Source organism: Lates calcarifer, linkage group LG16_LG22 (genome assembly GCF_001640805.2).
Source record: "Lates calcarifer isolate ASB-BC8 linkage group LG16_LG22, TLL_Latcal_v3, whole genome shotgun sequence".
Classification (NCBI taxonomy): Eukaryota; Metazoa; Chordata; class Actinopteri; family Centropomidae; genus Lates; species Lates calcarifer.
This window is the reverse complement of record NC_066848.1, coordinates 4759414-4776818: the sequence shown is the minus strand read 5'-3', so window position 1 is coordinate 4776818 and position 17405 is coordinate 4759414. Positions and strand designations below refer to the sequence as shown.

At 43.9% G+C, this 17405-nt stretch overlaps 1 protein-coding gene across 1 annotated transcript in view; it reads right to left on the bottom strand.

The window, feature by feature from the left end:
- The window catches only part of unc5b (unc-5 netrin receptor B), a 46775-nt gene extending 30574 nt beyond the window's left edge, over window positions 1-16201 (bottom strand). Inside the window, 1 exon segment of the mRNA XM_018667090.2 lies at window positions 14852-16201. Within this exon segment, the coding sequence (XP_018522606.1) occupies window positions 14852-14939 (88 nt within the window). The 5' untranslated portion in view covers window positions 14940-16201.
- Window positions 16202-17405: the final 1204 nt, after the last annotated feature.

The window sequence follows — 17405 nt, the reverse complement described above, 5'->3', positions numbered from 1 at the left end:
TAAAGTTTGGGCGATCTTAAAGAATTCAGGTGTTGTGACAGTACCTACTTTCTAAACTTTCTATTTTCTATCCCAAGAGGTCTCTTAGTTCAACCTCCCTAATATTGATGGTCCATGGAACAACAACAGTGCAGCTCTTGAATGGCCATACAGTGCTGGAAACCATAAGAATAGAACTGCTTGACCCTCATATGGCTGTGGTCAGTTGGGTCATTTGTAAAGCACAATGGCCGGCTGCAAACATAAAGGTGTTTATATCTTTCCCACAATTTACAATCTATTCAGCATGACTGACTTCACAACTTCCATTTTCCACAACAAAGAACCAGCTTTCGCTGTGTGTGAGTGTACACAGAGTGCAGAGGATGTACTGGAGAACATATAGGTGAGTAGTGTCGGCGTGACCAACCAGATTATAGAAACCATTTGAGATGTACAACGCTATTCTGTTAGCATCACGAATTACATCATATGCACAACAATAAGACGGGGTCTGTTTGAATAGTTAACACGCTAGCACCAGACCAAAAAGCAAACAGCAAATGATTGATGTGACTGAGATGAGACACTGTGTGTGCACAGCTTCTCTGCAAATATGCATGAAGAAAAAAAATTCTGCCAGGCGCAGCGGCAGCATACTGAAGTTGTTAATAACAGTCAGGATTCATGTTGAGGCTTCTCTTATCATAGCTCACACTAGTGCCTCATAACATCAGCAAACACTGCAAATTATCTAGGGCAAATCTGTAGGTCAGAGGTCACAGCCCTCTGTTAACTCCACATCCCAGGCTTCATTGCTCAATGTTATAATACATTCATGGTTCTGCTGCATTAAGACCTTCCCCCTTCACTGATAAAACCTGCACAGCATTCAGGGCTTCACCAACATGCTTATGACACATCTCTCAGCCTGTGCTATGGCCTCACCTTTCTGTGACCCTTGACCTCTCACCTCAATCTGTGATAGGCTCCCCCACAGGTGGCGCCAGACTGAGCCTGAGACAGCACGACTATTCTGCATACGTATGTAGAAAAACAACAGCTCTCAATTTAATTACCCGACACAGAGGCTCGCTACTGTGTTTTCTCCCCATGAAATATTATAGCATGCACAGCGAAACTACTCTAAAAGTACAAGCACATTAATATACATTACACAGTCTCCAATCATTTTAATGGCTGCTGAGACACTGAAAGCAATCAGTGGAGCAAATAAAAAAAAGAAGGAAAGAGGGATAGAAAGACACAGGGAAGCCAAGTGGACAGGATGAAGTGAAGCTACCCGTGTACCTACGAAGTGTGAAGATGAAAAAGCGAAAGTTAGCTGAGCAGAAGAGGCAATTTTGGACAGCGTGAGATTCATCATGCCGTCTTGTCTTAGAATCATCATGTTCTGAGGTGTTCCATATAACAAGGTGTGGAGATCAATAGCATCCATTTACTGAGGTGCAGCTCATCTAATCATCTGGCGCTCTGGCTGCCCATAGAAGGAGCTGCGACACACACCTGGGCCTCTGGAGGAGAAGAGAGTAATGAAATGTACACTGCAGCCCGGCCTTTCTGCTAGTCCCCAACAGCTAGCACAAACACAGCCCTCTCACCTCCCCAGTTTCACTTCCCTCATCTCCTCCATCTCAACATATGAGCAATAAAATTAACTCTCCCCTCCCTCTTTCCTTCTTACGCACATGCAGGGGCTCTCATATGTTTGGCTAAACTTGCATATTGCGTGGTCCATTAGGAATCTGAGGGGTGTGAGGCACATAGACCAAAATATCCACAGCACTCTGTTTCTCTCTCCAACTCATTGACTGAGTGCCTCAGGGTAACATCACAATAAGCGCTCCTTGTCCCCGCTCCCCAATGCAATTCTATAATTCATCTTAATTGAGAAAAACAAGTAAGCAAAGGGGAGCAAAGGAAGGATGAAAAGTGCAGGTCGTATATTTCTGGGCCTGAGGGATCTAGTGTGTCTGTGAAAGGTGACTGTAGGCGCTTACTGCTGCAAAAAATGTAATGTAACCATTCTCCTTTAAAGGTATTTTCCTTTAATGAGGTTGAAAACAAAGCAGGGACGAATCATGGAAGAGGGAACAACACAGACAAAGGAGTGGAGTACTTTTATGTAATGATTCTCTGTCATTTGGCTCATTTCTGTTATCAAATATTGATATATGAGGCCATATTTTACTCACATAACACTTATAAAGGTAATTGGCAAGGAAATAGAGACACAAATGAAACCCTTGGTGCTAATGAAGGACAGGAAATGTGTTTTTATTTTCTGCACTCACTTCTTTTTCCACTTATACTGTTATTTATTTCAGGGTTCTCTGGTTTAGATTCCCGAGCTTAGAGACAGAGGTAAATGGCAGATGGTGTTTAAACACTATCTTGAAAATGCAGACTAAACGTGACATCTGAATATCAAATTGTTGAGCAACTTTCAGGCAGCTCAAATACAGATGGAACCCTGGCTTTAACTGCATGCACACAGACTTTCGCCTCAGGTAATTAGCAGAAGATTCTGGTGTTTTTGTTCTTCTTATGGCTATTTGAAGTTCAAAGCAAACTTCTGGCAACTGGTTGGTCGAAGCAAAAGTTGCGCTTCAGTGTACAGTTAAACATTCATGAATAAGAATATGCCTGCTGCTCTAGTGTAGATTGATGCAGGATAAATGAATCAAAGGGGGATTTCTATGCTGGCTGCCACTATGCTGAGCATGTACTCCCACAGCTCTATTAGAAAGTACATGTTTTAAGAAAATGCAGTAGTGTATCATTTGTGTTTGCTTTTATTTTTTCATCCATTTTCCAGAGCCTGCGCTATCTAGGGCAGTGGTCAGCAGTTTTAATCAATTTTCCAAACACAGGAGCACTGTGGCAGTCAGGAAATCCCAGGAGGACAGTAGGGAATGGACATAGCAATAATAATAACACAAAATCTAATCTGAATTATGCTCTAAAGAGATTAGGTCAGAATAATCCCCAGAATAAACACAAATGGGGAGGAGGGGAGGCCACTCGTGATCAAACGCAGGGAGGAGAGCTGCATCGCCTGTGTGTGGATGTTTTTATTCCTGATAGTGGGATTTGTGTAAAGTTGTGTTTGATTTGGGGTCTAAGGGTGGTGACGGTGTTTATTTTGGGAAATGAGAGTATGTCTGAGGCTCAAAGAGTTGCTATTATTAAAGCAGAATAAAATGCTTCCTATTCCCTGCTCAAACAGACAGAGTGATTCCCTCAGTGTGATGGATTCCTGAACATTTTCAGTCTCTAAGCCAATTTGAATAAATTCATTTCCAAATGGGATCCAGATTTATTAAAATATATCATCACACGATTAGACAAAGAACTAAAACCCATTATCCATTTTGGATGCAACTACATAGTTTTAGGAGTGTGTAAACACTTCGCCTTCTACCAATCCCCTTAAAAAAAGGAAGATGGGATACAAGGGTAGAAATTTAGGTATTTTTACTTGGAGACTGATTGCAGAGCCAAAATACAAAATAAGAACCCCGACATCACTGATCAGTGTAGCTAGGGCAAGATTTCTTTTCTTGATTCCTTGCCCCAGAAAAGGATGCACTTTGTTTTTTTTGCAGAAAACATCCAGTTTAAGACTAAATTAAAAGCACAGTTTGATATTTTGGGAAAGGTTTTGGATGTGTGACAACTTCATGGTGACAACACCACTCCAAGAAGTCAATGTGTCTGGCCAAGAAATTCCATTTCCAGTATGTAACTCCCCATAAAACCCCAACTTTTCACTTCTGCATCTCTGTTTGTGTATGGATTTAACAAGCAAGATATAAGGTGTCAATTAGTAAAATTTAGGGGCGTTGAAAGGTGTATTTTGTAATATTTGGACAGAGCCAGACTGTTTCTCCCTGCTTCCAGTGTTTGTGCTAAGCTAAGAGAACCACCTACTGGTTCTCACTGCAAATTTAGGGTGCAGATATGAGAAGGGTGTTGGCCTTCTCTTCTAACTCTCCACAAAACAAAGCATATTTCATTTCATGCCAACGACTAAAAGCCATACTGCATAACCATGTTTACAGCTCCAAACTGACCGGCTCCGTTTACTGCAGGGTCTCGGCTGTGGCGTTTGCGGTGCTGACTCTGTGTGCTCAGGGTTCAGGGATCAGAGTGGACAGCGCCCGAGCAGACCTTGAGGTCACCGGCTGCCTTTCTGCTGAGCAGGCTATTGTCCAGCAGCTGCATGACCACACCACTACAGGTCTATTCAGAGTCTATTCAGCAACTTCAGCTAAGTGCAATAGAAGACCCCGGCCTATTGTCTGACACCAACTCTGTTTGAGCTGCAACAGAACGCTCACTTCATCTCCCAGCGAGTTCAGAGAAACAGTTAGGTCTCAGTGAATAGGGGCGGATTTACACAAGTAAAAAGACACGTTAAACACATTCAGACCGACTCCAGCTCTCAAAGAGAGAGCTGCTTGACCCCAGTGGCCTTTGCAGAATGCCAAACCACACTGTATGACCCCTGCTTACTTCCCAGCATGACACTCAAACATACATTTAGATAGAAACAGAGCAGGAAACAGCAGAGGTACTAAAGGATGAGAGAAAAGTCTGATTTTGTAAATTTCAACACTTATCCACAAGATTCATGACAAACAACCTATTAGTGTCAACACCTATTTTATGGCTAGCTCTGTTTGCATTTCTCTTCTGTTGCGAGTATGAAATGGAAAGCAATAAAAACACAACAATGTAAAAATGGATAACAAGAGACCAGCGCTAGCAACTTAGCTATTTCCAAAGTATTGGGTAAGTGTATGATCATGTACACACAAAATGGCCATATCACACTCAGTAAAAAAGCCATCTGGAGGCATCAGCACTTCTATGAGCAGAATTAAGTCAGAGTGCAATGACTTTCTCGTTTTAAGTGTCTCCAAAGAGCCCCATTATTACCTTCCCAGAATGCAAATGTGCTTTGGGCCAATTAAAGGTTGAGCCAATACCAATGTAAGCCCATAAAAATCCGCCCTTCCATAATCATTGAGCAATATGACTCATGGGTAAGATTGGAACACCGGCCTGTAAATGTGTCACGATTATGACTCTGTGCTTAAAATGAATGGAGGAGCTGTGTATATCATTCCCACGGTGCTGGAGCTGAGCCACGCATATGTTAGTGTCAGTGCTTCTAATGAAATAAATAGACTGATAGTAGTGATACTAGTGATAGTACTTATTAGGCCTCCATAAGTGGCAGGTAAAGACAAGGGCCCTGTGGTGGATCAAAGGCAGTTAAATGTCTCTTTTTTAGATCTCCCCCTATCAAGAGGTATTTAGGGGGAGAGGGGGTTGCTTTTTTGTTTGTGGAGACAGACGCCCTCATCCAGGATGTCTCTGTGTAATTACACGCCACAGAAGACCTTCATTCCTCTCCTCTTCACGGAGAGAGATGAAAGACAAGAGAGACAGAGGCATGTAATCGCTCCTCTGACTCAAAGAGGGGGAGAGGAGGTGAGGGACACAGAGAATAGAAGGACAAAAGGATGGTGAGTGGTGGTGGGGTTTTAATAAACCTCCTCTGTCTCTTGTTTACAGAGTCTCTCCTACCTCTCCTGATTTCTCTCTCTCTCACACACACACAAATGCACACTCTCTCTTTGACTGAGACTTTCATTATTCAGAGTTGCCTGTTCTTCGCCTCAGGACAGATGTGTAAATTGTGCTAATGTAAGGCCCACTGCTGAGAGCTTTGGAGGGAAGGAGATTTACACACTCCACACCACTGTATAACTGTCACTCACAAACTCACGCTCACGAGAGCATGAAGAGGGACGCCATGAGCGACAGCAACTCAGCACATCCACTCAGCAGACCATGCACACACACACTCTCACACACACACTCTTTGGCACTGACAGAGGCGTGGGTGGACATTGACATGCACGCGTAAATGTTCTTTTTCTTTCTGCCATTCATAGTTTCCTTGCCTAAATCTAGCAAAAAGCCTCCCTCACCTCATCACAAAGGGCTTAAGTAAGAGCAGCAGTAAAGTTACAATGTCGCTGTTTGACTGTAAAACTCAAATTTTTTTTCCATTACAGGCATTATTTACTCTCAAGGGCACAGGGGGAAAAACACTGGAAAGGTACCTGTTAATGATCTCTTTTTGCTTCTGAGGTTACATTGAGTTGCAACCTTTGTGTAGTTTGAGAGCAACAAAGTGCTCATCATATTGTACATTTGACAGTAATGTGAGAAAAGAGGATGGCATGTGACGATAGTAATAAATCAAGAATCACACTAAGGTCATCACAATTACACAGAATGTACCTAAAATATTGAGTCATACCATTTTTTTCCAAAGGGGTGTCACTCGATTCAATCAATCAATTAGGTGATCGACAGATCAACAGCAATTTTGATAACTGATAATCATTTTAAAGGAACACTTATACACTTACCATATACACAGAACTTTTCCGCAAGAAAGCAAATAAGGGTATTTTCCAAAACACCTAAAAGTGTTCCTTTAAGTCATTTATAAAACAGAACTGGTAAACATTTGCTTGTTCCAGCCTCTCAAATTCGACAGTTTGTTACTTTTCTTTGTTTTATGTTGTTGTACATTAAACATTAAATGTTCTGGTCTGTTGAATGGACAAAACAATTTAAAGACAACCCCTTAAACACTTGAAAATTATAATGAGTGAATTTTCACTGACATTTAATAGACTACAATAATAAGATGAATAAGAATAGTAATCAAAAGATTTCTAATAATAAATAATTAATATACAAATAAATAATTGATAATAAAAATTATAATTGGTCATATCACTAGTATATTCCCACTATTTTTACTTTTTTAAACTGTTTTTACATTCCTGGTCACATGCACTAAGCCTGCATGACGCTGGGTGACTGACTACTCCTCTGTCTGTTTGATGGCGCTGAGGCCTCTGAGGGGCACCAAACAACCCATCTGCCCAGGAATCTGCCAGTCCGTCTGTCTGTCTGTCTGGCTCTCCACAGGTATGTCTGTCTGTCGCTACATGATCCATGTTTCTTTTATTAAGCAGTGGAAGCGGAGGGCACGAGCTGGCTGCAGCGTGAAGGTTGAAGCTATAGACAGAGAGACAGAGCTGTACAGAGCTCAATGTTTAATGACCCACTATAACTATACCTATTCATCTCCCCTGGCAGAGCAGTGAAATGCCATGGAAATGGTCCTCTGGTAAAGGTATTGCATCACGCTAAATCATAACTCTTCAGCCGGCTATAGTTCAAAACGAGATTACAGGAAACATGTTTCCCCTGTAGCTTTTTATGCATAAAAACCCTTTTTTTGACACAAAATGGCACAAGGAATGGCTCAATACAAATTATGTTATTCTGGCAGCAGTTTAACATAATGACACCAGAGAGCGCAAAACCAAAAAAGTGTCAGCTGCTGCACCGTCTCCACATTAACCAATCAAGCACAAATTTCAAGCTCACATCTATCCCTAATCAATAAACATCTATATGGCTTTCCATTGCTTGTGCAAGGTGCTTTCTCTACCTGCTGTGCCTCTACACACACACACACACACACACACACACACACACACACAGAGCATGCCTCGTCACTGAGAGGATTGGAGGCAAGTGAAGCTGTGCAACAGCAGCAGCAGAGTCGGAGCAGAGACACCCAGAGTTAATGAACCCTCACCAGTCAGCATGGCTGTCCATCTGCTTTCATAATCCCCATAAACAGCAGGCCACGGGTACTGCCCAACCAGCTACACACACACACACACACACACACACACACACTGAGCATGTCGTCATCCTAAATATCCTACGTGAAGAATGAGGACTGTACATGTGCTTTATGAGTGTGTGTGTGTACGCAGGACAGGGTGTTGTAGGGGGAGGAGAGTGGGCGCTGATGTGTCCATTATAATGCCCGTGTGCCTTAGCTCAGCTCGCCAGCTAATCTAAGCAGAATGGCGGGGAGAGGTGAACGTGAGGTCGGCTGTTGAGCCCATCTGGTCAGCAGCAGGTAAGAGGCTTGAAACACACACCCGCTGACACACTTGATGCGTGTGTGAGCTCATACACTTAAATCTAACCTTAATTACATGCAGGTACATCTGCCACATTAGACCAGACCTCGTCCCGCTACTTCACACATGGCGCTCATTTAAAACGATTCCTAACTCTTCAGTGACTGATGTCTGGTGGCATTTTGTAGCGTACACCGTGTACACCTGGCATAGTGAATGTACCAGGAGGATAAACCAGGTTTCCTCCTGTGCAATCAGAAGGGCTGCCAGAGCGAGAGAGATGGGGTGTGTGCGAGAGCTGTGTGCTGATTGAGACTGGGAGCGTGACCCCACTGTGACCCATGCAGAAAAGGGAGTAATACCTAAGTAATATGGCTGACTTCCCATCAGCGTGCACCCACTGCACATACACACCCACGCCAAACACACAAACCGCGCCAAGAGGAGCCTGTCAGCCCTTGATTAAGACCTGCATCCAAGGCAAGAACAGAATCTTTACTGTGTGTTTGGAGGCTCCCAGTCAAAGCCTCTGGGGGAGAAATAAGAATTAAGTCCTGGAGATGAAGACGGGTGGAGGAATTAAAGGGTGGATGAGGGCACATCTCATTCTTTCACTCTTCTCTTTAGTATGGTTGTGATCCAAGGCTGTCTGAGCTGAAACAGGGATTATAGCTCCTACTGTGCATGTTTGTATGTGTCTGCATATGTTTTCAGGATGAAGCCAGATACTACATAGCAGGCCTTTTCCTTTGGCATGATCTTTAGGGCTCAAACTGAAAAGAGGAGAGGGAAGGAAAGGAACTGACAGGCAAGGAAAGGAGAGACAAGAAAAGAAAAGGAAACAAGATACAAGGAATGGAAATACAAGGAACAGAAAGGACAAGACAGGGGATGTCTCGATGTGTCCTTGTTGACCTCTGATTAAGTGGCCAATCACTCTCCATTACTGACGGGGGCAATGAGCTTAAGAGACAAACATGGTCCTTTAACTCCACAACAGTCACTATGTTAAGTAACGCGGCGGCACACTGTTGACATGCAGCCAATCACAAAACCCACTAAGCCACCCCAACACACACCCACAAATACACTCATTAAGCATCATTCGCCTTGATTTAAAACACAAGGGAGGAAAAAAAGCGTAAGTTGTTTGAAAGTCCTGCTGTTGCCTAGCTGCCTGCCATGCAGACAGAAGGATGCAGGATCATTTCCGTTGCCTCTCTCAGCCGAAGATATGTGCACGTACGCTCAATATGCCTGTCTCTCCGGGGAGGTCTGTGTGTCATTCCCCTACTTTAGACACACCAGCTGCTCAGTGTGTGCTCTGCAGTGTTAAGAGCCCCTTCCCACCTCGCACAAGGCCCCAGTGGCACCCACATCCACTTACACACAGGCATGACAAAGCTCCCCTCGCTCCCCTCCTTTACCTACCCACAGCAACCCAAACACCCCCCTCCACATTCATAAGTACCCTGAGGGCAGATGGGACCCTAATAAGCGTTACACTCAGAGAAATGGGATTCTTCACAGTGCCTTCTAAAGAGCAATTCCCCAACTCCGCCAGAGAGCTGGCTGAGAAAAAAAAATGATGGAGTGAGTGAGATATGGATGACAGAGGTTGGTATATGTGAGACTATGAAGCTATAAATACGCCTGATGAGACTATCAAGTGATTGAAGGCAGAGGAAGGGGAAATGGGGACAAGTGAAGGCAATTTATTAATGTGGATGTGGGGGAATGTAGCTTTGTATGCCAAATTCATAAAAAAGAAGTCAGAATAACACTAGCTGCCATTGCCTTCTCCAATGAAGCACATTTCCTCTCCTGGTGGAAAGTGTATTATTAACATACTTTAAGCCGAATTTTCCTCCAGTTAGCCAAGCCCACATGACACACTCAGATACAAACAGACACAAACACAAGCATTAACAGATTGGCTGTGGTCTAAGCTCTGAGTGGACTTGGCTCTACTGCCTTTTGAAGACAAAAAAGCCTCTGCTAAGAAGATGAGGGGAATCTACATGGCCTGAAAAACCTCCCTTTATAGACAAGGACACACGCAGAGCGCTGGACCACAGCACAGCCAATCAAGTGCTGACACTGCCTCTGATCTGTGGACCTCAGCACAACCACTTGTACCAAAGTATATGTGTGTGCATGCGTCTATCTTAGGGTAAGGGGGTTGACTCAGGATCTGGCGCGACCCCCCGCAGTGAATCCTGATCCTATTGGTCACGATGCTCAGAATGCTGCTGAGATCTTAAATGAAAATTCCTGCACTCACTCACTCACTCCTCCCAAGTGACCCAGCAGGTCTCCCACCATTATACACGTAAATGCTACCTCTTCATCAGAGGATGCGGCCCCGTTTTGCATATGTGGGTGTGTGTGTGTGTGTGCGGGTGTGGGTGTGTGTGTGTGCGTGGGTGGGTGTTGTCCTTTTGATGTCAGATGTCACTGAGCATGTCTTACCAAATCAATCATTAAATGTATCAGTGATTTTCAAGCTGAAACAATAAGAAATGGTCTTTTCCTGCGCATGAATGGTTATGCAACAGTAACACACCTCTAAAGAAGTATGCACACACACACATGCTTGTACAAGTATAGCTCTTGAGTAAGTTGTAAATGAGTGTGTGTGTGTTCTGTTGCTGCCCCCCCTTTACCCCACACAAAGGGGCAGAGAAAGCTCTCTGGAGTCTCCTATTCATCTAAAGCACAATGGAACCCCACAGAGGTTTTCTTCCTGTTTCCCTGTCTGCCCCACCCATCACCCCCACACAGGCAGGATGGAGGGGCAGGGGGTACCCTGTCCTGCCGGCCCAACAGCAACTTCAGCTCCCATCTGCCACCGAAACTCTCCCTCCTCCACTCCAGGTCTATCCATCCATCCGTCCCCCTCTCTCACTCCAGCCTCAACTCTTTTTTTTTTTACTCCACTCTTTGGCCATTTCAAGACCGATGCCTTTTTGTGTTTTCATTTGAAGCATTGACTTCAGAAGTCATTGACAGAATAAAATGAATTTTGCGTTACTATTAAAAAGACTAGTTTGACCTTGGGATAAACTAAAAAATGTAAATTCCAAACATCAATGGCTTTAAATGTTTGGATTAAATTGAAACATTCCTTTTTCTATGAAAGCACACAGGTAGGAGAGACCATCTGGTCTGAGATAAACAAGAAATATTTAACCACAATCTATAAAGACATCACATGAAATATTTAAATAGCTTCACTTGATGGTAATCATGTACAGAATTTTTGTGTGCTTTTTGAATAACACGCATTGAATTAGTTGGCACATGGCTCTACAATATAGATTAAATCATTATTACTGTGTATTCTAAATACCATGGGAACATATTTTCTTTGCAGAAGAAAATAATGACTTGTGCTTAAAACTATATTCATCTCAGAACTGCCAATCTCTGCTCAAAACTTTCTTCTCCTACTAATTCTGCTTTCCATTCTGTATAGTCAGCGCCCTCCTCCATTTACCTCGCTGTTTTGCCCTCCTACAGAGCCCTTGCTGTTTGCTGCAGATTTATGGTCCAGTCTAACATGCACAGTATTGGCGAAGCATTAACATACTAATGTCTACTCTTAATACTGTGAGCTCTCTCCATCGATAAGAGCCTTAATAAAAACATCCCCCTAGTGGATTTGTGTGTCTCTTTTTCACTTTCCACCCTCTGCCTCCCTCCTCGACAATATCCCTCTCTCTTAACCACTGTTTCCTCTGCTGTTTTGCTAGCTCTAACCTGGTCCTGCTGCACATCACTTGCCTTCCTCTCACTCTTTTCCACCTATTTTCTCCCACCCCCCCAAATCACCGCCTCATTCTCTAGCCTGTGCCAGAGGTTTAATGACGCTTGAATGCCACTGCTATGGAGTTTTCTTCTTCGCTCTTTTCTCATAAAGGATATTTAAAAGCCATGCCCTGAGATCAATCTATCTCAATGTGTCTCTCACGGATTCATTTCTCTTCCATCTCCTCTTTCTGTTTTTCCCTCTTCACTTTCAGATGGATAGCATTACCCCGCGTAACCCCTCTCCTTGTTTGGTTCATACACATCCTCTGCAACAGCCCCCAGCTGCAATTGGCACACTTGCTTGAACTGCCACTCTTTTATCTAGTCTATAAATGCCTATTGGTATCCTAAAGTCCCTCACTACCCCCTGTAGCCATCCGGGTCAGTTACGCCAATGAGAGTTGAGCAGCTGTTCACCTCCCACTTCCTTTTCCTTTGCTGTCTCTGATGTCAAGAATTTGAGCATCATAAGCACATTTTAAATATTAACAAAGACCACTTTGCACGTATGAATAATACAGCAGAGAGGGCAGTGGCTGGCCAGCGATCCCATCCCCTGCCGCCTGACGGCCATAAAACTAATGCACTGCTCCAGGACAGAATGTGGCCTGGTCAGGTCTGCCAGCAGGACTTGCCTGAGGAACTAGTCTGGCCTGTGGCCTGCCCCAAAGAGAGCTGTCTGTCTGTTTATTTATCATGGTGCCCAACCACCTGTCCAAATCTCTGCAGATGCAACAGCCTGGCAGTACTTTTGTTATGACTACATGTTTCAGAGACACTTTAATCTAATCTGACATCTCAATCTGTTGAGCGTCTTTGAAGCCAAATCTACTTTGGTGTTTGTCTGAGGTTAGCTTTGTTGTCACATTCCTTTCTTTCCGTGCATCTAAAATTCATTCATTTTCCAACAGAAAATTGCAGAATTCTTTTGACCAAGCGGCACAGCAGGGCAACAAATATTTCAGTAGCCTTTTACTTGCACATATATAATATTAAAGAATTTGAGTCCTCTTTAAGCCGCTGCAGTGTTACCGAGGAGAAAGAGGATTCCCACACTTAACACAAATGAGACAGCACATCCTAGAAGAGTGTCACTATTCATCCAGCCCTCTCTGGGAGTGTCTGACATGCTACGCTCCCTAGCTCTGAACACTCGACTGCCCCTTCGCTACCCTCAGCCTCGCTCTCCGCCTGTCTTGACCTCCTGGTCCGGACACTAGTCTTGTCCCCCCTCCCCACCCCCCTCAAAGCTTACTGGGCACCTGGTCGTTTCCATTTAATCCTGATGTGTTACAAACAGTGCGTAAACACACTGCCCGTATGTCGGTTCTCTAATTCTGATGAAGTCATTAATAATGACACATGCAGAGAGAGACAGTGGACAGCAGGGTAGTTACTCCAGACAAGTGTTCCTGGCAGTCTTGGTAATTAATGTGTGTGTCAACACAGAAAGAGGAGCTCCAGAGCAGAAATGTGAGCTCAGCACATCCATAATACAGGCAGAGATGGGATGGGTTGGAGGCTGCTGGTGGTGGTGGTGGGGGGGCATACACACAATGGGAGAGAAGATAAATGCAATCTGTCTGTCCCATCATGTATTCCCTAAATATATCTCTACCTTCCTCTATCCCAGACAGAAACTTTACTGGGGCACACTGAGCTACTGTCTCCTGGTATCCCCCTCCTCCCAGCTCAATCCCCAACTGTTTATATCAACGTTTCTCATTTCTCATGCAAGGATTTCAGAACGGTCCACAATTTTAATAAACGTAAGCTGCTTTTCTGCTCTGACTGTTCAGGGAATAATACATAGACGAGGACCTTGGGATGTACAGGAGGGGTTTCTTATTGGCATTCAAAAGAAATGGCCATAGACCTGGGCGGACAGTCAGTGTGTCCTTTCAAAGATTACTGCTGTCATTAAGTAAAAAAATGACTTCTTTACCAGAGGGTCAGATTTATTTATTGGAGTGGTCTTTCAGCAAAGCTTGTGTAGATTCTGCACTCATTGTTGTTCACATTGTTCTTTTCCCCCCCTACTGTAAACTGAGCTTAATCCACAATCCACTAAAACCTCAGATTTTTGCCTTGTATTTCAATCTGATCTGGAAAAGGGAGGGGAGGAAATGTCCAGGCTCGCCCTCCAACAGGCCACACAGAGGGAAATCATTAATCTAACACTGGAGATGGGCACCTTGGTGTCCACGTCCTGTCCCATAAGCTCACCCACAGTGACCTGTGTGCCAAGTGATTTCATCTCTTTGAGAGCTGGCTGCAGTCTTTGATGGCATTAACACTGGGCAATTCACTGATAAAACTCTGCTCTTCCCTGATCAAAGCCTGCTCTGTTCAAACTGAGATACTATGTGGAATAAAATAACGATTAAAACGTATAAATGGTTTATGATGAACTGAGCGAGTTCAGTATTTTAAAAAACAACTTGCACACTGAAGCTTGAAACAAGTGTCACTATATTTAGATGTTGTATCTTGCAATGAGAAAGAAAAAAAATAAAAGAGACTCTTCTCCCGGAGCACTTCAAGTGCTCTGTCTTACTTTTCACAGGGCTGTGCTTTTTCTTTTCGGAGAGGCCAAGAAGGCATGGAGCAAAACCTTAATTACTCCCTGCGCACCGGGGGAGTTTGATTTTTCCGCTCCAAGTAGAAAACAGTACTCTGAGCTCGAGTTTACTGTGGGCTGAAGACTGAGGGTAAAGCGCTGGTCAGCACGCCACCCGAGACCCCTGCGCGGTTGTAGGTACGCTTTAATCCAAGTCATACTTCACATGGACCAAAAGTTAAGGTGTGAGGGTGACTTCGATGTTGGATACTTTTAGTAAAAAGTCTGAATATTTTTTGGTTGTTTGACTTAATCTGAAAAAAAAAAAAAACATGTGTGTGTGACCGTGGCGACATGTGCGTTTTATAAATCGTTTTGTATCGTGCCATGTAACGTACAATGATTACAGTCCAAAGTGATCTTTAATTTCTAAACTTACCAGTGCCAGACGCGACATATCCCCCGAACAGGAGGAGAAGAACCAGAGGACCGAGACCTTGGTCGCGCTGCATCCGAACAGAGAGCATCTTTTCCGGCTACGCCGTTGCGAAATGTCCCGGGGTTTGTTCACACACCTGCGGTGCTTTTGTCACACCAAGTGGTTCTTGTCCAACAAAGTCTTTAAACCCTGATAGATTTCTCAGGGAAGGCGGAAATACTAACGAGTCCAGTATTTGCTGTTGGGTGCCGTTGTTTTTGTAAATATTTCTCGACTGTTGACGCAAACCGGCTGCAACGCTCAAAACACATCCATCACCAAGCAGCTTCAAGATTGAAGAGGTGTAATTTCCGTCTGTAATCAAAGTTTGAAGAGGTCCGCAGATATCACACCCTGTGGATATAAAGAAACAATTTTGTCGGGACTATTCCTTGTAGATTTCATTTCCAGCTCCACTTGTGCCCGGCTTGACTGGGAGCCATAAGTGCAGAGGTGCCACAAAAGTCACCAAAAAGTTTGACGCATCGCTGCTCTGGATGGAGAGATTAAATTAGACGGGAGAGTCCGATTCCCAGCAAACAGAAACTTGGTTTGCGACCATACAAAATAAGTGCCACGGAGATGGTGCTGTCGCGAACACTGCAGACTGGACTCCCGAGTCTGTTCTGGGCCCCTGGGTAGCTTGTCTCGTCCCCGTCCCCGTCCGCAAGGTGTAAACAAGAACACGGGGAACAACGCGAAGCACAACGCCAGCCTCCGGACTACCAGTCCCCGCCTGGCCAATCATATACCACCCTCCTCCTCCTCTCAGAGTGAAGGCTGAACAAGTGAAGGTAAACTAGTAGCAAGCGAGGAGGAAATAGATGGGAGGGGAGAGATAGAAAACCCGGACCCTAGAGCGCACAGCACCGCTCTGGATTCAGCCAAGGTTTTGCTGCAGACAAATGAGGTTGACACGGAAAGTTTCTCTTATAAGAATCTATCTATCTATCTATTCAAATCTAGTTACCTTTTATTCTCAAATCTAGTGACTTTAAATGCATTAACTGACAGTTCCATTTTCTTTGCTGCCCATGATACGAATGGTCTGTAGATAGCTGTCTTGAGTCTATAAAAGGAGTCCAGCAGCACCAATCTTGGTTTATGAGAGCATATTATTTCCTGTCAATCCATCCTTCCATCCCTGGATCATATTTTACTACCGGTGGCCACAAGAGAGCAGCCTTTCATAAACGAGCCTGTCTCCAATGAGGGCGAGAACTGACTGGATCTCCTGCAGCACCCTTCATTATGAAAGTCGTTTCCTGTTCGACTGGATGGCGCTGATAGTGTGTGATTGGTGAGTGGACACCGGGGGGGGGGGGGGGGGTACGATGAAGAGGTGAACTTTGCTTTGGAAGTTGGCAGCTTTTTTTCAAAGCAGTGATTGAGCAGGTGAGTCCTCAGATTCTCATCAATGTAGGATTGGTAAGAAGGTTTATTATTTTTTATTTAAATTGTGGAATAGCTTCTAGTTTTTCCAGAGATCACATGTCATTTAAAACAGTGCCTGAATGAATTTGATGTCGCTGAAGTTTGAGTCTCTTCAGGTGATCCTCCGTTCTGTCTGTTCACCTGTGGAGACAATCACAGCTCCTGCTAACTCCTAATTTCTTCTACAGTTTATTACAAACACTCTTCCCATGAGACACCTACACAAAATTTGATTATAGACCAACAAATCTCTGTAAATGCTTTCACTAACTTAGCATGTGATGTACAGATGGGTGACAAATTCAAGAAAAAATGTGCATGAAGGCTCATTAAATAGTTTGATGAGGATGAAAATGATGTATAACCTTACATGGTATATATACAATGGTATAACCTTCACAGTCGCCAGCCTTCATCCCAGTTGAACACCTATGGGAGATTCTGGAGCAGCACTCCCAACACCATCATCCAAACAGCAAATTAGGGAACAGCTTTTGGAAGAATGATATTCCTACCCTCCAGTAGAGCTCCAAAGGCTCTGAAAATCTATGTCAAAGAGCACTGAAGCTGTTCTGGAAACTTAATGTTGGTTTTCCTTTAATTTGTCAGCCGTTTACTGTAATTTGGTGATAAAGGGAATTAAAACAGACATGTATTCCTATGAGAATGTCTCAGATTATTACTTCCTGCCTTTCTCCAACATTACTCTCTATGCATTACACTCTCCGGCTCATACCGAGTCTAACATTTGTTCCTTCTGTTGCTGAGTCACATTGATGGTCAATGAGGGGAAGGTTTATCCTTGCTTGACTTGCAACTTGCAAATGGATTTAAGTGTAAAATGCTCAAGATTAAATAAGATACTTAGGAGTAAAACAAAGTGAAGCCCAGAGTTTTAAGCATGGGGTGAGGCAGACAGAGAGCCAGTATGTATGCACGCATGCTGCTGAGCCTAAAGCCAGGCCCTTCTCTGAGATGTGACAGTATTTGGCAACAGAACAGCATTGCCGTACTTTGCTCAAATCCAACTTCAAAGGTCATAATCCATCTGGACAAGTGATGACTCCCAGTACATCCCTCC